At 39.7% G+C, this 17,916-nt stretch overlaps 1 protein-coding gene across 1 annotated transcript in view; it reads left to right on the top strand.

Annotated features, from left to right (window-relative positions):
• The first annotated feature begins 1,805 nt into the window (after positions 1-1,805).
• LOC136427269 (CUB domain-containing protein 2-like) overlaps positions 1,806-17,916 on the top strand; it is a 33,445-nt gene continuing 17,334 nt past the window's right edge. The window contains exons 1-2 of the mRNA XM_066416079.1: positions 1,806-2,301; positions 16,470-16,533. Of these exons, the coding sequence (XP_066272176.1) occupies positions 16,485-16,533 (49 nt within the window). The 5' untranslated portion in view covers positions 1,806-2,301; positions 16,470-16,484. The remainder of the gene's footprint in view (positions 2,302-16,469; positions 16,534-17,916) is intronic.

Genomic DNA, 17,916 nt, shown 5'->3' with positions numbered 1-17,916 from the left:
AAGTTTCCCAAAAGTCGGGCATTTTTATAGCATCCACTGTCTTTCATCAATGCCTCAGAATGAGTCTGTACGTGAGTTACGTGTGTAATGAGAGACGTGTGTAATCTCTTGAGATACTCATTTATATAAATTTTAAACGAGTCTTCAGACTAATTATCAATCAGTGATGAAAGGTATACGTAGTGGGTGCTTTCTGAAACGTCTGACTCTTTACTTAACTTTAGAGAATTTATTCAGTTGCATGCAGTATCTAAATATTGTTCGATCACGGAATGTTCATATTTCATTCAAAACAATGCTTTCCATTTAACGATATTTATTTGTGATTAAGAAACTTGGTAAACCCCCCTCCCTCTCACTGGACCCGCGGCACGCTGGCGGCGTCGCTGCGTCCTAAACTGGATTTGTGTTACCCTTGACTTTATAATTGGAATATGATCGAAAAAACGTACAAGTATGACCAAAAAGGCAACAAAACACACAAAGCTTAAAAAGATTCGTTTTTTGTCGATGAAATTCTTTGAGTCAATTCGATCGGCCGCAGCGACGCCGCCAGCGTGCCGCAGGTCCAGGGAGAGGGGGGCTTAAGTCTGATATACATGTTTAGATACCGCGCGTGGTCGGATATGATATATAGATTAGAAGACTCCAAATATGCTTTCAGCAATGCCCTACTTCCAAGCAATTCTTTCTATAAGACCAGATAATGAGGAGTTGTAAATGGTTGTGCTGCAAGAAATGAATCTTTGGCATTTATACAGTTTCCATTAAATGTGAACCTCGTGTGTTGTATATTTGTCTAGCTGGCGCCTTGTCATCCCGTATCTGTTTCCCCGAAGAAGACAATCCCACCTGTGTACTTACCCTTCCAATCAGAATCGAATCATGCCATGTGTAATTGCAACAAAAGACCAACTGAAAACAATGCAAAATGTATACACTAATGAGTCGCAAACGACAAAACATTACCTTTTGGCAGGTAGAAACAATCTAAGGTTAGCATTTAGCGACTCCCTATTGACAATTACAGTCGCATTCGTTTTACCCAATGATACCCCACGGCCATTGCATGGCCGCGAGGCGCCATGGATCCTCCTTTGTTGAGATTCCATGATCAACGCGAATGACTTTTCCTCACTTTTACTGCTCATTGCGTGACTAGAGAATCCTCCGGTGAGTGTTTACATAATTCAGGGATGCCATAACAATTTGGGGAAAGGACCTTGGCTTTGCTTTTACCGTTTGATACATATAGCAAGTGGAGGTCGACAAATCATGGGGAATATTTGATGGCTGGTTTCCGGGCTTCCGCCGCTATAGCTCCTCCTTGTAATAACTACCTTTATGTCTACTGAGTATACAGAAGCGTACAAGCAATAATCCAGAATGGCAGGTTCGGACATGAATACGCTACTTTCCCACGAAAGGGCCAAAGTTCGAAGGAGAAGACTTCAAGAGAAAATCCTTTCCTTCCACAACGAAAGGCTAGTTTCCGGGCTTGCTTCCACCGCTCTAGCTCCTTCTTGTAATAACTACCTTCATTTGTACTGAGTATACAGAAACGTACAGGCAATGATGCAGAATGGCAGGTTCGGACATGAATACGCTACTTTGCCACGAAAGGGCCAAATTTCGAAGGAGAAGACTTGAAGAGAAAATTCTATCTTTCCACAGCGTTCCAATCTCTCTATAATCAATAGAGTGTTGTAGAACGAATATCAATGAGACTGCGGAAGATATATCAATCGAGTGAAGCAGTGCAGCACACTTTGAGGAGTTATTTTGAGAATTCTGATACGGGGCGATGAGAAAGAGCATGGTTTGACTTTGAAGCGCGTCGTATGATACTGCTTTCGCTAATATTGATTCATGCGGATGCTGCCGTCTTTGATTGGCGGAGACGTTCGCGTACCGAGGGGAAAATATTGGGCGATGAAAAGCAGCGGAGGCATCTCGTGCTCCACATTCAAATCAATTTGGTGGGAGAAAATCCATATTTTCTAAGTGAGCATTCGGTTGGACCTACAAGGCCAGGTAAAGGAGCGCTGATGGGTCATCGGCAAAGGGCTTTTCCACACACAAAGGCGCAGGACAACTCAACGGGTGCCCAAGCCACAGGCAAATGTATCTGCCTTGCATCAAATAGGAGTCTCTTGCCACTTAGCACTTCGCAGGACGTCACCACTCCAGAAGGAAACGGCTTCGTGCAACCGAATTCTGTTACTCAGGCCAGAAGGAACATCCTAGACGTTGGCGACACATTTACCACACAGAACGCACCAGCGCCAACTCAACCGAGGGGTAAGTATTGTCTTTTTTTCTTAGAGCACACTAACGTTATTTTACCTGACAGAAGTAGATAATTTTACGATTGAACATGTGAGTAGGTGTTGCCAAGTTGGACTCAGCAGTCTATGTTTCACGATTGCCAAAGATGAGATTTTTCGTGGTTGTCAAATGATTACTACAAAAGAGGTAAGACAAGTAGATTCTATCCAGATTTACGTGCCGTTGGTAATAGTATCTAAAGCATTGGCTACACTGATGAAATGGAATTCGAGAATGGATGAAACCATAAAGTTAGCCAATATCGCTTCATCGCAGTGATCTGAATGTGTGAAATAAAACGGTCTTACAATTCTCACTAGTAGATATGATTCCCAAGAAGAGGCTGTCTTATATCTTTTGCCCCATCAACAACTTATGAAAAGAAAGAAATTCCTATCTTGGGAAATGCTACTTTGCCAATGGCAATTTGGCTCCATAAACAGATTTAGGTGATATCGACCGATTTTCACTTATCATCTACAAAAAGACTCTTCAAATATGGAAGAGATATTTTGTCCACTTAGTTAAAATAACATTACTTCATACTGCTCTATAACTATTAATATTGGATATTTTTTCTAATAATATGTGAGTCATCTAATGGCCTCATATTTTTCCTAGTATGAGACGTCATAAGGGTTAATTGGAGGAGGTAATGAAAAATGATATATTAGCATATATTAGCATATATTAGATCCATACGCGTCTGTACATGCATACATACATAACTAGTTGACTTGCAGGATTTCACTTGTAATGTTGACGGCCGTTATGTAAAGATGAATTAATCTAATTTGAAATCCTCTGCGTTGTGTCAACTAGAAGAAACAAAATGTCACAGCAAAATTCATGGCAACGCATAAGATCAATTTAATTTAGAGACCTACATGAATGACATTACCGCTAGCACGAAAACTTTTGTGATGGAAAAAATATTGCGTGCATCGACGAAAATTGCGTTGGCTCTGGCAGAAAATTGGATTAAAATACCTCCTTAACTCTAAGAGGATTATAACCCCATGTGTCCAGCAGCTGATAGCATTATTCAGCGCGAGGCTCGTAATCGTACCGTACTTGTACTATCATCCATCCTCTAGGATCTAATCTTACTTGCCTGTTGAAGTCACTTTGTAAAGAATACAATCTAGAATTCAGCAGACATCCTTGTATACAGAGGGCTTAGCTTTGGAGCTAGTACATCGCAGTAAGACTCCCGGCAATCCATCCTGCCAATGTGCTACCATGATATAAGATAGTTTCTTAAGTACATTATACTTCTGATAACAAAGTTAGTTCAAGTGGTATGGAGACGATGAGAAGAATAATGTTGTGCGATAAGAAAGGTACGATAATGTATGAAACGGTCCCGCAATACTTGTCGTTGAGGAAGGTGGTTTGTGAACATTAGCGTTGCGATAGCTATCCCCAACGGTCTCTATCATAGACCTACAGTCGGAGGCAGTTCACTTGTTCAGCCATTGGGTACGTTTTATCTTATTGAACTGGGACATACAGAACCAAGGTAGAGCAGAAAGTGTGGAGAGATATTGTCATTATGGTGGTGCCTTAGGTTTTCAAACTTCCCCATGCGTGTCATTTACTACTGTGGAAGTCGTGTGAAAATTCCAAATCTAAGACCCTGACTAGAAGGAGAACTTTATTGCGCGACAATTGTAGCTGGTGCAATGTATGGCAACTTACGTACATGAGAATTGAGCTATTGCTAATTGTTGACAGATATAGAGAACTAATCTAATCTATGACTTACAGTAAAAATAATCTATAGTACTATGTACATGCTAACGATCTAGAATACAGTATGTTGGTAACAGTATGCTGTGTCAGGAATGCATGATGTTGTCTCGTTTTTGCACAGAGTTGTATACAAATTTGCCTACATATGTGGAAATATGAACATGGCATGATAATATCATATTGAATATCTCTGTCCTGGTAGGTGGTAATATTGTGTCGGACGTACATAGATTGTAACAATTTTTGTCGGTCATCAGCATAAGTTGGACAGTCCATAATGTAGTGAAATTCGTTCTCAATATCATATAGCATGTTGGACAAAGTCTCTCTTTTTCAGCCTAGTCCTGGCAAAGGACAACGCGACGCTATAGATATAGTTGTGTCAAGTTAGAAAGACATTACTATTGTACATTTCTACACGTAGTCTTGTTGTGGATAACTGTACCACAGAGAAAAAACAGAATAGGTCACAGGCACTAACCATTAAAAACAACTCTCTCTGAATTGACTTTGTAGCTATAAATCTTCAAAGCGACCAGGCGCCCGCGTACAGCTAGTATACTTCAACAAGCCAGCTCTGATTTCGTGTAGAGGCATGTACATCTATTAGTAACCTTCAATTTACCTGTAACAAAACATGGACATTACATTTTATGGGTTTAATCAAATGCGTTGGGTGTTACAGGAAGGACAACACAGGAATGAAAAATACTGCAATCTCTCGCCAGCGCCGAAGTCCATTAGTTTGACTTCCAGGTAATTTCGACATTGGACGCCGCTCAGTTTTCTGCCTGAGGTGCCATTAACACGGGCGTAAAAAACTGCTAAATACCCCCATTTCACTTGGACGGCGCTCTCACCGCGCGCTCTCTGCGACCTCAAATTTAACAGAGCAATCAGTGAATGTCATAGATAGAGAAACGAATATTTCTACGCTTGTTGTCTTTTTAGTTATACTTTAACGTTTTACACGATATTCCAGTTACGAAATCAAAGGTTAGATAGATGCGATTTAGGTCGCAGCGAGAGCGCAGTGCGATCGCCGTCTAGTGGAATTGGGGCCTTATATGACGAACCCTTTTTTAAAGCTAGGAGAAAACAACATGTACACGTGTGATATGATAGATAAATACGATACGATTTACCAAGGGTGTTAACAAGCTAGGAGTTTGGTGGGGTGTTAAGACATCCCTGCGATCCCGGAGTAACCTATTTGTAAAAATCGTGACATTCCCCTCGTAGAGAGGTAATATAACGCATGTAGCTATCAGGGCCGGGCTGTGTAATGGTAGCATTAGGGGTCATTTGGTTGTAGCCGTTACTCGAACGCACGGCAATTTTACACTGTACCGAACAATCATTGTCCATGTAATGGCGCCATGAATCGTACCGCATTAGCGCTGTCAGGAGGAAGGACTTGCTCTGATGGAAACACTGTTAGGAAAGGATGGACCTGTGGGAAACAACCCCTTAAAGGCACCCAGAGCATTTTATGAGGCTTGAAAACTGGAAATATTCTAGTTGCTGTAATCTTCATGAAATTCACATTTAATGCCACTTTTTACCACATTTTTGTGCGGATTTCTTATCAAAGATGCTAAAAAGTGGCACAAAAATAAGCCACATGGTGATCTTTTAGTTTCACGCGCCTAGTGTAAATAGACCGATACCATAGCCCCGCCCACCTCTGTCAAAACGTAGAAATGCAAATTTAAAACATAAAAATGCAAATATTTGACGGACAGTCACTTTCTCATTGGTCGAACTGCTAATTGTGATGGACAGTCAGGATCAGTCTATTAGGGCTTGGATTTTCTATCAGTTCTCACTACACAACGACATCGTAACTTTGCTCATTTAATGTCGATATGTAATGGTATAGTGTTGTTGAAACTTACTATGAGTAGGAATGACTAGAAATTTGAGGGTTTTTATTCAAGTTTCAAGCTTTATAAAATGCTCTGGATGCCTTTAACGGTTCCTAGTAATATTCGCACATCCCTCACCGTCAGCTCCTTCAAAAACAAACTATGTACATCACTCGGCAACAAATTCTCTGTAAATAATGACTGACCTACCTCTTGTATAATCTAAGTAATCTATTACGTAATGTGAACATAAAGCTCCACTCTCACTGGACCCACGGCACGCTGCAGCCGATCGAATTGACAAAGCACTCAACGAATTTCATCGACAAAAAACGAATCTTTTTAAGCTTTGTGTGCTTTGGTGTCTTTTTGGTCATACTTGTACGTTTTTAATGATATTCCCATTATAACGTCAAGGGTAACTCAAATCCAGTTTAGGACGCAGCGACGCCGCCAGCGTGCCGCGGGTCCAGTAAGAGGGGGCCTTAAATTTTGGCTTAGCGTTGTAAACTATTTTATATACAACTTAGTCTGGTGCATTTTTTTCCACATGCGCTTCAGTTTTGTGCTGGTTTTTGTTGATTTTGTTTCTTCTATGTATTTTGGCTTTGCGTTTTGTGTACGCCTTTATGTGTGTGTCTGACGTGCTTTGTGAAAGATTGTATTGAAGTTTGAATACTGTTCTCAGGGCTAACCCTTTGTAATAGCCTTCGGCTAGTTGGGTAGCCCTGGCTGTAGTTTTTACAGTCATATAAATCAAATCAACGGTGGGGTTGAAAATTAAGGTTAGAACTTAAGGAAAATGGTACAGGAGAATAGAGTGTGTTTGGTGGAGGGAATGGTTGGACGTTAAGCTGGCAAGATTGTAAAAATGAAAATTATATCCAGGGAAATGCTGACATTTCTTAAATCATTTCTTGTCTGGAATTCAATTACAGTTTGCCGATCCTGAATATCAAATAACAGATTCCGGTATAATTGATTATAAATATGTATATAAAACACGTCATTTGCCATATTGAAACAGCTAGGCGGTCAACAACGCTATAGTGTCAGACGTAAATAATCGTATCATGATTTATACTATATGTATTTGGGATATGGGTTAGGTTGAATGACCATACACTGTATAAGAAAAACATATATCATTTTTGCAAACGGTTCCCTTACGTCAGAAAAATACATATCCGAAATACATAATTTATAAGTTCGTTGAGCAATCACCAAGATAGGAATATGTAGTCATAAATTGAAATCGGAAGGTACCATAAAATTCCCCGTAACCAGAGGTTTTGTTCATTCTGTCCAAATTAGATTGAAGATGAACGACATTTTATCCTAGATTGTCAACGACATCATGATAAACGCTCAATACTGTTCAACCTTCTTTTCGCTTGCTCAACAGAATTTGATACATTCCATTCTAAAAATAAATCCTACTACATTCTAGAAGAAGACAACCCTTACTGTGTATAAATGGGTAAATATATCAAAGAATGTTTAGATCTTAGAACTAGTAGTGTAAGTGATAGGGTAAACTTGACATGTTGAATTATTTATATACATGTACGTATGTTAATCATTTTGTACCCCATTGTTTGTTGTTTGAATGACATATAGTTGTAGAAGACCTTACGAAAGTCGCTGTACTTTTGTTGTGCGAAAATATATTGTTGCAACTTCCCCACACAGTACTTTATACGATGAATGATAATCAACATAAACCACATCAGTGTTTCCACCGTACGCTGTTCATCCTCAGAATGGATAGCACAAGACTAAAAGGTTATCTTGGAAAGACTGATAGCACACATACTAAACCTACGTGTTCAAAAGCTCCGATTAACGACCGTATGATTCATGGACAATAATCCGTTGCACACAAATTAATTGAAATTAAAGACTGCTCTCGAACCAGAAGATCATCAAAATGAACAAGCCTTATTGAGTTTATTGAGTTTATGGTCTCATTCATGTGTTACTCCCAAAAAAAGAACGGCTGCATGAACGTGTGTTTAGATCGGTGGGAAATTCCCTTTTAGCCAGCCAAATTGATCTCAAGCGTCAAACTGATGAAAGCTTGTTTGTAACTAAAAAAATTAGCAGGTAAAGTTCTGCAGCCGCGCGCGAGGTCGGACGTCCACAGCCCGACATTGTGGGTGATGCGGCCGCGCGCTTACAGCTAAAAAGTGCATTTTTGGGGGGTGTAGCTAAGTGCAGTTTGTACTTGCTATAAAGAGGAGATTATATGTAGTGAAACTGTCATTACGAACGCGCCCATGTAAAACACGTAAGCATATGGGGTGGAAAAACTCATGAATGAAACCCATGAAACCCATTAGTGATGTGCCCGAAGGCACACCACTAGTCTTCCCGGACTTCTTACTTGACAAAACAATAAATACAGACATACATAACGGTACATGCCATGCCAATGACAACATAGCGAACAGCATAATATATAAGCCTTCAGTAATATATATTTGCTATATACCACCTTCTATACCCCTCCAACTCGTTTTGTTTATGACTATACTCACGCCAACGTCAACGTATAAAGTAATGCAAAACAGTGATTCATAAATCATATTAACCACGGCGTTTTCCTGGCCGTCATATCGAGGAGTTTGTAGACCCTTTTAACTCCTTGGTCATATAAATCATATCGGAATACGTCTGTAGACACAAGTGAAGCATGAACCACTGTCTTCGCTAAAGAATGAAGAAAGCACTATAATCAATCTATGTCCAGGTCCGGTTTGCGTGAAACGGAGTGTCGTCCTCTGCAATGTCAAGAGTATGTATTGGTAGAGGATATACGTAAGACGATATCTAAACGCAACATATCTCGTAGGTTTGTATACATTTATCATTTCATTTTGATCCAATGAGTAATCTAGTCCATGAGCTACTGTAGAGATATGTAAATATCATAGTTTTGACATAGGACACTTAAGCCCCCCTCTCACTGGACCCGCGGCACGCGCACGAATTGACAAAGCACTCAACGGATTTCATCGACAAGAAAGGAATATTTTTAAACTTTGTGTGCTTTGTTGTCTGTCTGGTCATACTTGTACGTTTTAAATGATATTCCCATAGTCAAGGGTAACACAAATCGAGTTTAGGACGCAGCGACGCAGCGACGCCGCCAGCGTGCCGCAGGTCCAGTGAGAGGGGGCTTTAGCTCCAGGCTTTATGAATCAATACATTTTCATAACGGCAGTGTACACCACTGACAGTTTCCAAACCCCGCATTAGTTCCGTAGATATAGAGACGTATTGTAGACTAGCAATATAGTATGATCTTGTATAACATGTATGCCTTTTTTTGTCAACATGCAATTAGCCTACGGGCATAAATTTGCAATAAACTTATTATTAATGTTGTAAGTTACCTTGCATTTCCCCCAAAAAACTTGTTTTGAAGGAAAAGCTAAAACGCCCAGCACAACTTCAAAATATGCTAATTTTGCTCAGGCAATAGGACCTAATATGTCAAAATTCTCACCACCAATGGGCAATACAAATCTTGATACTACTTGTCGTTTCTTAGGGTTTAACCACAAATCTTCCACTAATCTCCGTTGAGAAATGCTAAGACCTTTAATGTGGAGGCGTTTCAAGGACAAGTTTATTTTTGATATAGAGCAATCTATATCTAATTTAACGTAACACTGGGGCAGGTGTGGTTTCTATTCGTAATGACTTTGCTTGGACTATTTCTAATCTTTCATGCTTCGTTCGTGATACAGACTGGCAATGGTGGATCAGAAATAAAGTCAAATGGCACTGATGCAATAAGAATTGAGTGCGGCTGGTACCATTGGCATTGTATCTTAAAGGAGCATTCCACTCAAGAAAAGGGTATTGTTTTTCGATAGATTATATTATTCCGGATACAAATGCAACCGACTTTGGGCTAGATTACCTCAGGTGGCTTTGCGACAATAGTCCTTTTCTAAATCCATGTGCCCCCATACAGACCCGCTTCTAATATACTTGCATATGGCCAACTTCGGGCACAAATTATCGCTAACGGTAGACGCAATAAGCTTAACAAAGGCAAGAGAGTGACTATCACACATTCTACACGAAAAGTTTGAAGACTATTGCGTCTTGGGATACAGAGATTTTTGTACTTTTGTAAGAAACATTGAACTCTGGCATTGATGGAAGGGTCCTCCACGGAATTCCAGAACTCGATCCACGTAATGTTCGCCCTGCGTTCAGGCTTCAACTTATGGTAAATTTGACAAAGCAATCTGGATTCAAGCATAACAATTTGGTATCATAATCATAATCATGATACCCCTTTCTGGAGTGGAATGCTCCTTTAAAGTCGCACTGCAATATCTTATCAGTCTATTCAAGACATGTACTCTGTTTAGATGATACAAAGTCACTTCAAAAAGGTAGGAGAAAATCATCACTAGTTCAGCCCCATAGCAAGCTTTTGTCAATCAGACGTACTACACAGCTGTAGGATTCTTGCCGATGGTGATGATGAGGCCATGAGAAAACTAGTTTTAGCCAAAATATATCCCTAAAAGCCATGAAATAAAGTTACGCCGCACTCATACTAAATGGCGTCTTTGTGCCTGCCACAAGAATACCTCATGTGGTTCTACATTTCCCATGTGTAGGTCGATCCTGGAGCTTAATCTTCCGTCAGAAGAGAGGTCGACATTGACTCACACGTTTGTAAAATGACTAGGGACACTCAGATTGATCGAATCATTAAACGTAACTCTCTTGTCGCAGTGCTGTATAAGATAGTTGTAATGTGCTATACCGACCTAGAATAGAGGTTCTATTGGCAAAGAAATTCCAATCTACACGGTTCGTAAAATCTTTGCAAGTCCTTCGTCTGGGATAATACTATCTGAATGTATATTCGATACTATTACCACAATGTAAGAAGAAATATCATAGCACAGAATAGTTTCAGGACTGCGATCAGGTGTAAAAGTAGAATTAATGGGCCTTGTAGGTGTCGTATCTCCAAGGAAGCCACAAATATTGTAATATATGTCCTATGCGCTACTGACGGCATCCCGTTAACATTACCTTGCTCGAAGAAACTCAGGAGACCGCAACACCTTGAGGAACTCTGTGGGGATGCGTCCTTTTAATCAGTTGTTAAAGCAAGGATATGACAACAGCGATTACGAGGAAAAGAATTCTATCGAGAAATCACCACAACGAGCACAACATCATTTCAATTACTTAAGATGAGCGTTTCGTACGTAATTAGTCATTAAGACGGATGATGCTTATATAACCATGTGGGTGGGAAGCCTCAAGCGCCTAAACATATCTGCCAATATGCAAGAGTACCTAGCCCCAGGCTGCGCTGAGAACGCATGATAAGGAGGATCCTTCCACCCCTCTGGGGGCTTTGATGTATTCAACAGATAAACAAGCGCCAAGGCTAAACAGAGTCGGATTGGCTTGGGTTCAATATAGTAGAAGAGTTTACTTGTGTGGGAGGCTTTAAAAGTTGACAGTTGCTACGTTTGTGGATTTTAAAGCGTATTCTTGCTTTGATGTTACTTGAAACACCTTCATTTCAATGCCAAAAACATTGGTGAACGTGGTACGTAGAAAAAATATGAGGAAATCTATTTGGGCTTATCTCAAATTCAATCTTTCGAAAAGCTTTTTCGGTTGCCCTTCTTCCAAATCCGGTGGGATTCCACAAACTAGTTTTATGTCTGTGCTGAAATCAAGGTAACGTAAAGTAAAGGAATAGAAATAAAGTATAAAATATCAAGGATGTCAATATACTTTATGTATACTAAATAAACCACGGCAATATCTAGGAGAAGTGCCTGAATAGTAAGAAATGTAGCTGACTATCATTGGCATTGCTGTCTTTCAGCGTTCACAATAAGCAACCGTCTTGTTGAATAAGCCTTGTCGGACTTAGGAACTGATAATTATGGAAACCAATTTGACTGTATAATAATGCAAACCCTTGTCCATTTTCGTTTAAACCCAGATTAACCACCGAAAGGCCACCGAATCCCTATAGATACTTGCATCAACGAAGCGTTACGCCAAACGTGTGAAGCCGTACCATTGAAACCAGGCGGGGCTTTGCTTTATCACTTATCGGAGAGATGCAGGATTTCGGCGGTTACAAAGCAGAAAATCCCCGCCGGCTCGCCAGGGAGCTCATCGTGGATTCCGACTGACGTTATCCCTTTCAACGCCCATTCCATAGCATTGCAGATACTGTATACAAACATTGCGTCAAGTCTCGGGTGTCATTAAAGGCAACCAAAGCAATATAAGGGGGGAAAAATGGAAATAAAAAAATGCTGAAATCTTTATGGTAGTGACATCTACTAACACTGTTAAGCATATTTCCGCGATAACTTCATATTTTTAGCATTTCAAAAGGCGCAAAAATGTGCAGTACGATGATCCCCTTAGTTTCGTGAGCCTACAAAAGCCCGGCGACGATTTTCGATGTGTTCTCACATCACAACGATGCCATATTTTGCATCATGGACGTCGCTATATACATTGTAATTATGTTGTTTGAACTTATCATGTATAGAAATCACAAAATAAATTGACTTTCAAAATCCGATTTTCGGCCCCTAATATTGCTTGGTCTTCCTTTAAACTGCAAGAGACAACATTCGGGGGTGAGTGCAACATGTGTATAAAGCAAATATTCTCGTTACACGAACAAATTATTCATAATTTACGATTCAGTTTGTAACCTTGATTCTTGGAACACGTCCCTAAAGGCATGATATTCAAGTTGTTTTAATTGGTCCCTGGAGTTGCTGATTATAGATTGGCGGATGTGCGACTGATAGGAACCTATAATGATATCAAACAAATGGAGTTCTGCAAATGTTGAATTTTTCAAATGACGATTGACCTACAAAAGCCAGAATCCGAGTTACAGTATTACAGTAACTTTAGATTTCTTCTGCTGGCACTATTAATAATACCAGGAAGTAATTATCATTTTGGAGCGGTTTAATTTGACTCATAGTTGATTATTGATGTACCGATTTCTGAGATAAGATTTTCTGGGAAATATGATCATGATTTCACAGAACTAAAACCACGTGTCTTTATGATAATGTCGATAGACCATGCATCTTCATGATATTTCACAGCCTAAAATGAAATTCATACCATACCCTAAAATGAAACAAAATTACGATGCTATCATGATGACTATGGCCAAAATAATTGATATTTTTGATTTCGATTTGTAAATTGAATTAGTAAAAGATGAAAACGGTGTGGGTGTATGTAACTTAACAAGTGTCCCAAGAAGTTAAAGTAATTTTGGGGAATATTCATAGTTTTCTGCAATAACTGCAATGCCAAGGGGAGGAAAAAGCCATTCCATATCACTAGATTAGCACAGGCTATATAATAGTTTGTCTAAGAAAACCACAATTCTATGAAAATAAGCATCTTTATTATTTACTAACATTGTTATAAATAGCCCATTGCTGAATAACTTCATACTTTTAGGATTTTAAAACCGGGCAAAATCGTGCCGTACGATGATCCCCTTAATTTTGCCTGCCTACAAAAACTCCGGCCACGATTTTAGTCGGTTCTCACATCACAACAACGTCGTATTTTTGCATCATGGACGTTGCTATACAATGGGATAGTGTTGTTTGAACTAAGCATGTATAGAAATGACTAAATATATTGACTTTCAGAATGCGATTTTTCGGCCCAATATTGCTTGAGTTTCCTTTAAGGGTAGGTGCTTGCTTCAAGCTTAGGCTTTAGTGAGTTGTATTTTACTACCACTCTGTATGCGTTCACATGTTCTTAAGGAGTAGTTAGCTTCCATCATTTGTTAAAGACTGTAACATATCTGCTCGTGAGAGGAATCTATTCTACCCTTATCGTGTTGTACCAACTGGCTTATCACAAAGAACGAAAAACATGCGCGATTTAATAACACGACAAATGCTCGGAGATCAGCAAGAACATCTGTACAGTAAAAAAAAACGACGTTTATCTATGACGTCTCAAGCCTCCCTCTCATTGGACCCGCGGTACGCTGGCGGCATCGCTGCGTCCTAAACTGGATTTGTGTTACCCTTGACTTTATAATTGAAATGTCATTCAAAACGTACAAGTATGACCAAAAAGACAATAAAACACACAAAGCTTACAAAGATTGGTTTTTTGTCGATGAAATTCGTTGAGTGCTTTGTCAATTCGTTTGGCCGCAGCGACGCCGCCAGCGTGCCGCGGGTCCAGTGAGAGGGGGGCTTAAGACGTCTTCTTTTATTGAAGAACACCAGATAAATACACAACACAACAAAGTAAGTAATGAGGTTACAGCAAGGTGTTTCCGGTAGTGCAGTTGACTGACATTTATATACACTTCTTAGAATACCCTGATCTCAGTAAATGTCTCCGTGTGATCATGATTTCAATCCCTCCCTTTCATTCTTCGGCCAGACTTCTAAAAATCGTTACTTCATCAGGAAGCTAATCCCGCAATCTCGGCAGGACCGATACTATATTACTCACAAGTTGCAGATCCATACTGCTTCAGATACGGCCAAGATTCCACGATGCCCCTTCCGTAAGATGTATTGGTCTAATTGAGCGATGCCTAAATGGCTTTGACGGTGCCCAGTCCAAGTCTCATCGATTCCATCTGGTCATGTAATTTATATCATATTCTAAGACGCCAGAAGACGCATACCACGCTCTTCTGACCTCTTAAGAACTTTAGTCGAAGAGATGCGAATGAAGAGCTGTGGTCTTGGACTTTAAGGGTCAGAGAAATTAATAGAGGTCTTCTTGGTGTCGATAAGTCTCCTGGTTATGCCCACCCGTAAGAATAGCCTGAACACGAATAGACTGACTGTGCATTTTGATGACGTTCCCAACTAGTAGTAAAACTGACGACATTGCAGTGTTGCACGGAGGAGTCATCTATGGATCAAACACGATGTGCTTTTTCATGGATGCACGGCACGTCCCAATACTAGAACAGACACTGTCTGAGAACGTTCATGTATGACATACACGTTCGTTCGCTGCGGATATTAAAAAAAGGACATCTTTATTCAGAACACACGTACACAGCAGCCGGTTAAATGTTTATCACTTTCATACCAAGTTGTCATTCTGCTAAGCATGACAATAAATTGAGCTGAAATTAGAAATAAACTTTTCGACTGCTGAAATTAGAAATAAACTTTTCGACTGGAAACTAGCATTTATCACTAGTGTGTTATATCTGATATAATTCGTTATTCTTGGGGAGTAAGATGAAGAATTCAGAATACGACTTGTGGGGCAATTTTGTCTTCGGGCAATTTACCTACACGGCACAAATATGTATGATTTTGCAGGAGGGGATTTTAAACCCATCTGCGAACTGCAGTGCAAGTCGGCCTAACTATTGTACGCCATGCATGAGGTCACTGGGCAATTACACCCCCCTCAGCCCTCTCAGGATCCGCAAGTGAAAAGTTAACGTGCCGGTGAAATTCAATCTACATTTATCTCGCCATGTCGGTCTGTGTCTACTATTTTGTAAGGTGGACGAATACAGGAGCACCCCGAGCCCTGAATGCAAAGATTGGCAATCAGAAGTTGTAGGGCCCACAGTGTACTTGAACCAATATCGCTCAAGGGACATAGGGGGAGGGGGGTAGTCACCATCGTCCCTACGCAAAGGCCCTACGAAAATATTCCTTTTTTTGTGATATGAAAATAAGAAAATAAAAAATCCCAGATACATCCCCAAACTAAATCGGTAGCTTCAGCAACCTTAACTAGGGCCCATAATGTACTTGAACCAATATTGCTCAAGGGACATAGGGGGAGGGGAAGTCACTATCGTACCTACGCAAAGACCCTATACGAAAACATTCCTATGTTTGTCATATGAAAATAAGAAAATAAAAATCACAGATACATCCCCAAACTAAATCGGTAGCTTCAGCAACCTTTACTAGAGTCTAGTATGTACTTGAACCAATATGGCTCAAGGGACAAATAAAGGGATGGGGAATCACGAAGAAGTCAAACTCAGCCTGTCTAGATGTAGCCAACAGTCGTATTTAGTAGTCTATTGTTACAACAAAGTCAGTCACAGTTCACTGTCACCTATATTTCAACAATGTATTTGCAATTAGCCCACGGGCATGAACTTGCAAAAATAACTTTCAATCATACACAAAGAATCTTCGTATATTGATGATGAAAATATTCCTTTGTTCGTAATAAAAAAAAATTGACAAATCATCGACATAGTGTCATCCCCAAACTAAAACCGGTAGATATAAACATTCATTTTGTATCTCTGATTGAATAACAAAACTCTTCGTACACAACCAAGTGTTTTATTCACATCGACGTTTCGGTGACAGCCTGTCACCTTCCTCAGGGCAATGCGGATGGTCATTAAACCTCGGTGTGACTAAATAACTTTGTTATTCAGTGATGTACATGTACCAACCAGATAAACTATTAATTAAGTATCTTGTCCTTCAGGTTGTGACGTCTATCATGGCAATCAAGATCTTGATCAGCTGCCTGGTGTTCCTGAGCTGTTTCGGTAAGTACCAAAACGGAAAAAGGTTTATCTTTCGACGGCTAACTTAAGCCCCCTCTCACTGGACCCGCGGCACGCTGGCGGTGTCGCTTCGTCCTAAACTGGAGTTGTGTTACCCTTGACTGGGAATATCATTCAAAACGTACAAGTATGACCAAAAAGACAACGAAACACACAAAGCTTGAAAATATTCGTTTTTGTCGATGAAATTCGTTGAGTGCTTTGTCAATTCGATCGGCCGCAAGATGAATATATAGCATCGGTAAAAGTTTAAAACACTGTGTGAATGTTGAAATCAGCACCACTTGTGGTTTGGGGTACAAGTTCCATGCATAATATATTTCAAGTCTAAAACAATTCTTAGAGAATAATCTGTTAACTGTTTATTCATGTTTGTATCGCCATCACTTTGTCAAAGTCATTGTTCAGGTACAGGTACAGCTTCTGACAAAAATGACAAACGTCAAGTGCAGTAAAAGGTTATTATATGATATTGACTTCCTTCATATGTTATCATATACTATTGGGAAATATAGGATCATATCCTGCAGCTCCAAAGATCGAAATGGTCTTTACATGGTTGTGGGGTAGGGATGCGCACCTAATATCAGGTACAGGTACCGTACAGGTACTGTACAGAGGTTTAGATGCAGGTCAGGACCTGCACCTGATATTACCTTTAGGTACGCAGCCCAACTCCACAACCATGTAAAGACCATTTCGATCTTTGGAGCTGCAGGATATGATCTATGCATTTCCCAATGGTATATGATAACATATGAAGGAAGTCAATATCATATAATAGCTTTTTACTGCACTAGAAGTTTGTCATTTGTGCTATAGATTTATGGGAACCAATCTATGGCAAACTGCTTTCCATGCATTGCTCTAATATAAATGTATATTGTTATTGAACAAAATGCAGTTATTTGATTTTCCCTGTAACACGCACGGCGAGTGTGTAACACGTCCCATCACGGCTATACTTTTATTGGTTGGTTGTGCAATATCTGCAGGAAAAATTCCCAGGAAAGTTTAAAAACAAACTTCTATAAGATTACTGCCTTACGTATCATTAGTTACACGACACTAGCTTAGTCTACACCAAACTATTAAGAGCGTATGATACTAAGGTATGAAGTATATAAATATCGACATACTATCACCACCAAGTCGTTTGGTTGTTAAGGATTAGGTATCTGAATATCTCTGTGGTTAGTCTTTCAATCGGTAAAGATATCACATTGATATAATCTTAAAACTAAGCACTTGATCCTATAATTCTAGGCTGAATTACAGGCTATTATGAATTAGTGCAATTTTACACAGTGTACTTATAATTAGCAACATAGAACTTAATATAATCTTACAACTTAACACTGTTGC

This window comes from Branchiostoma lanceolatum, chromosome 2 (assembly GCF_035083965.1).
Source record: "Branchiostoma lanceolatum isolate klBraLanc5 chromosome 2, klBraLanc5.hap2, whole genome shotgun sequence".
Classification (NCBI taxonomy): Eukaryota; Metazoa; Chordata; class Leptocardii; order Amphioxiformes; family Branchiostomatidae; genus Branchiostoma; species Branchiostoma lanceolatum.
The sequence above is the reverse complement of the archived record's forward strand: the minus strand, read 5'-3'. Positions and strand labels throughout refer to the sequence as shown.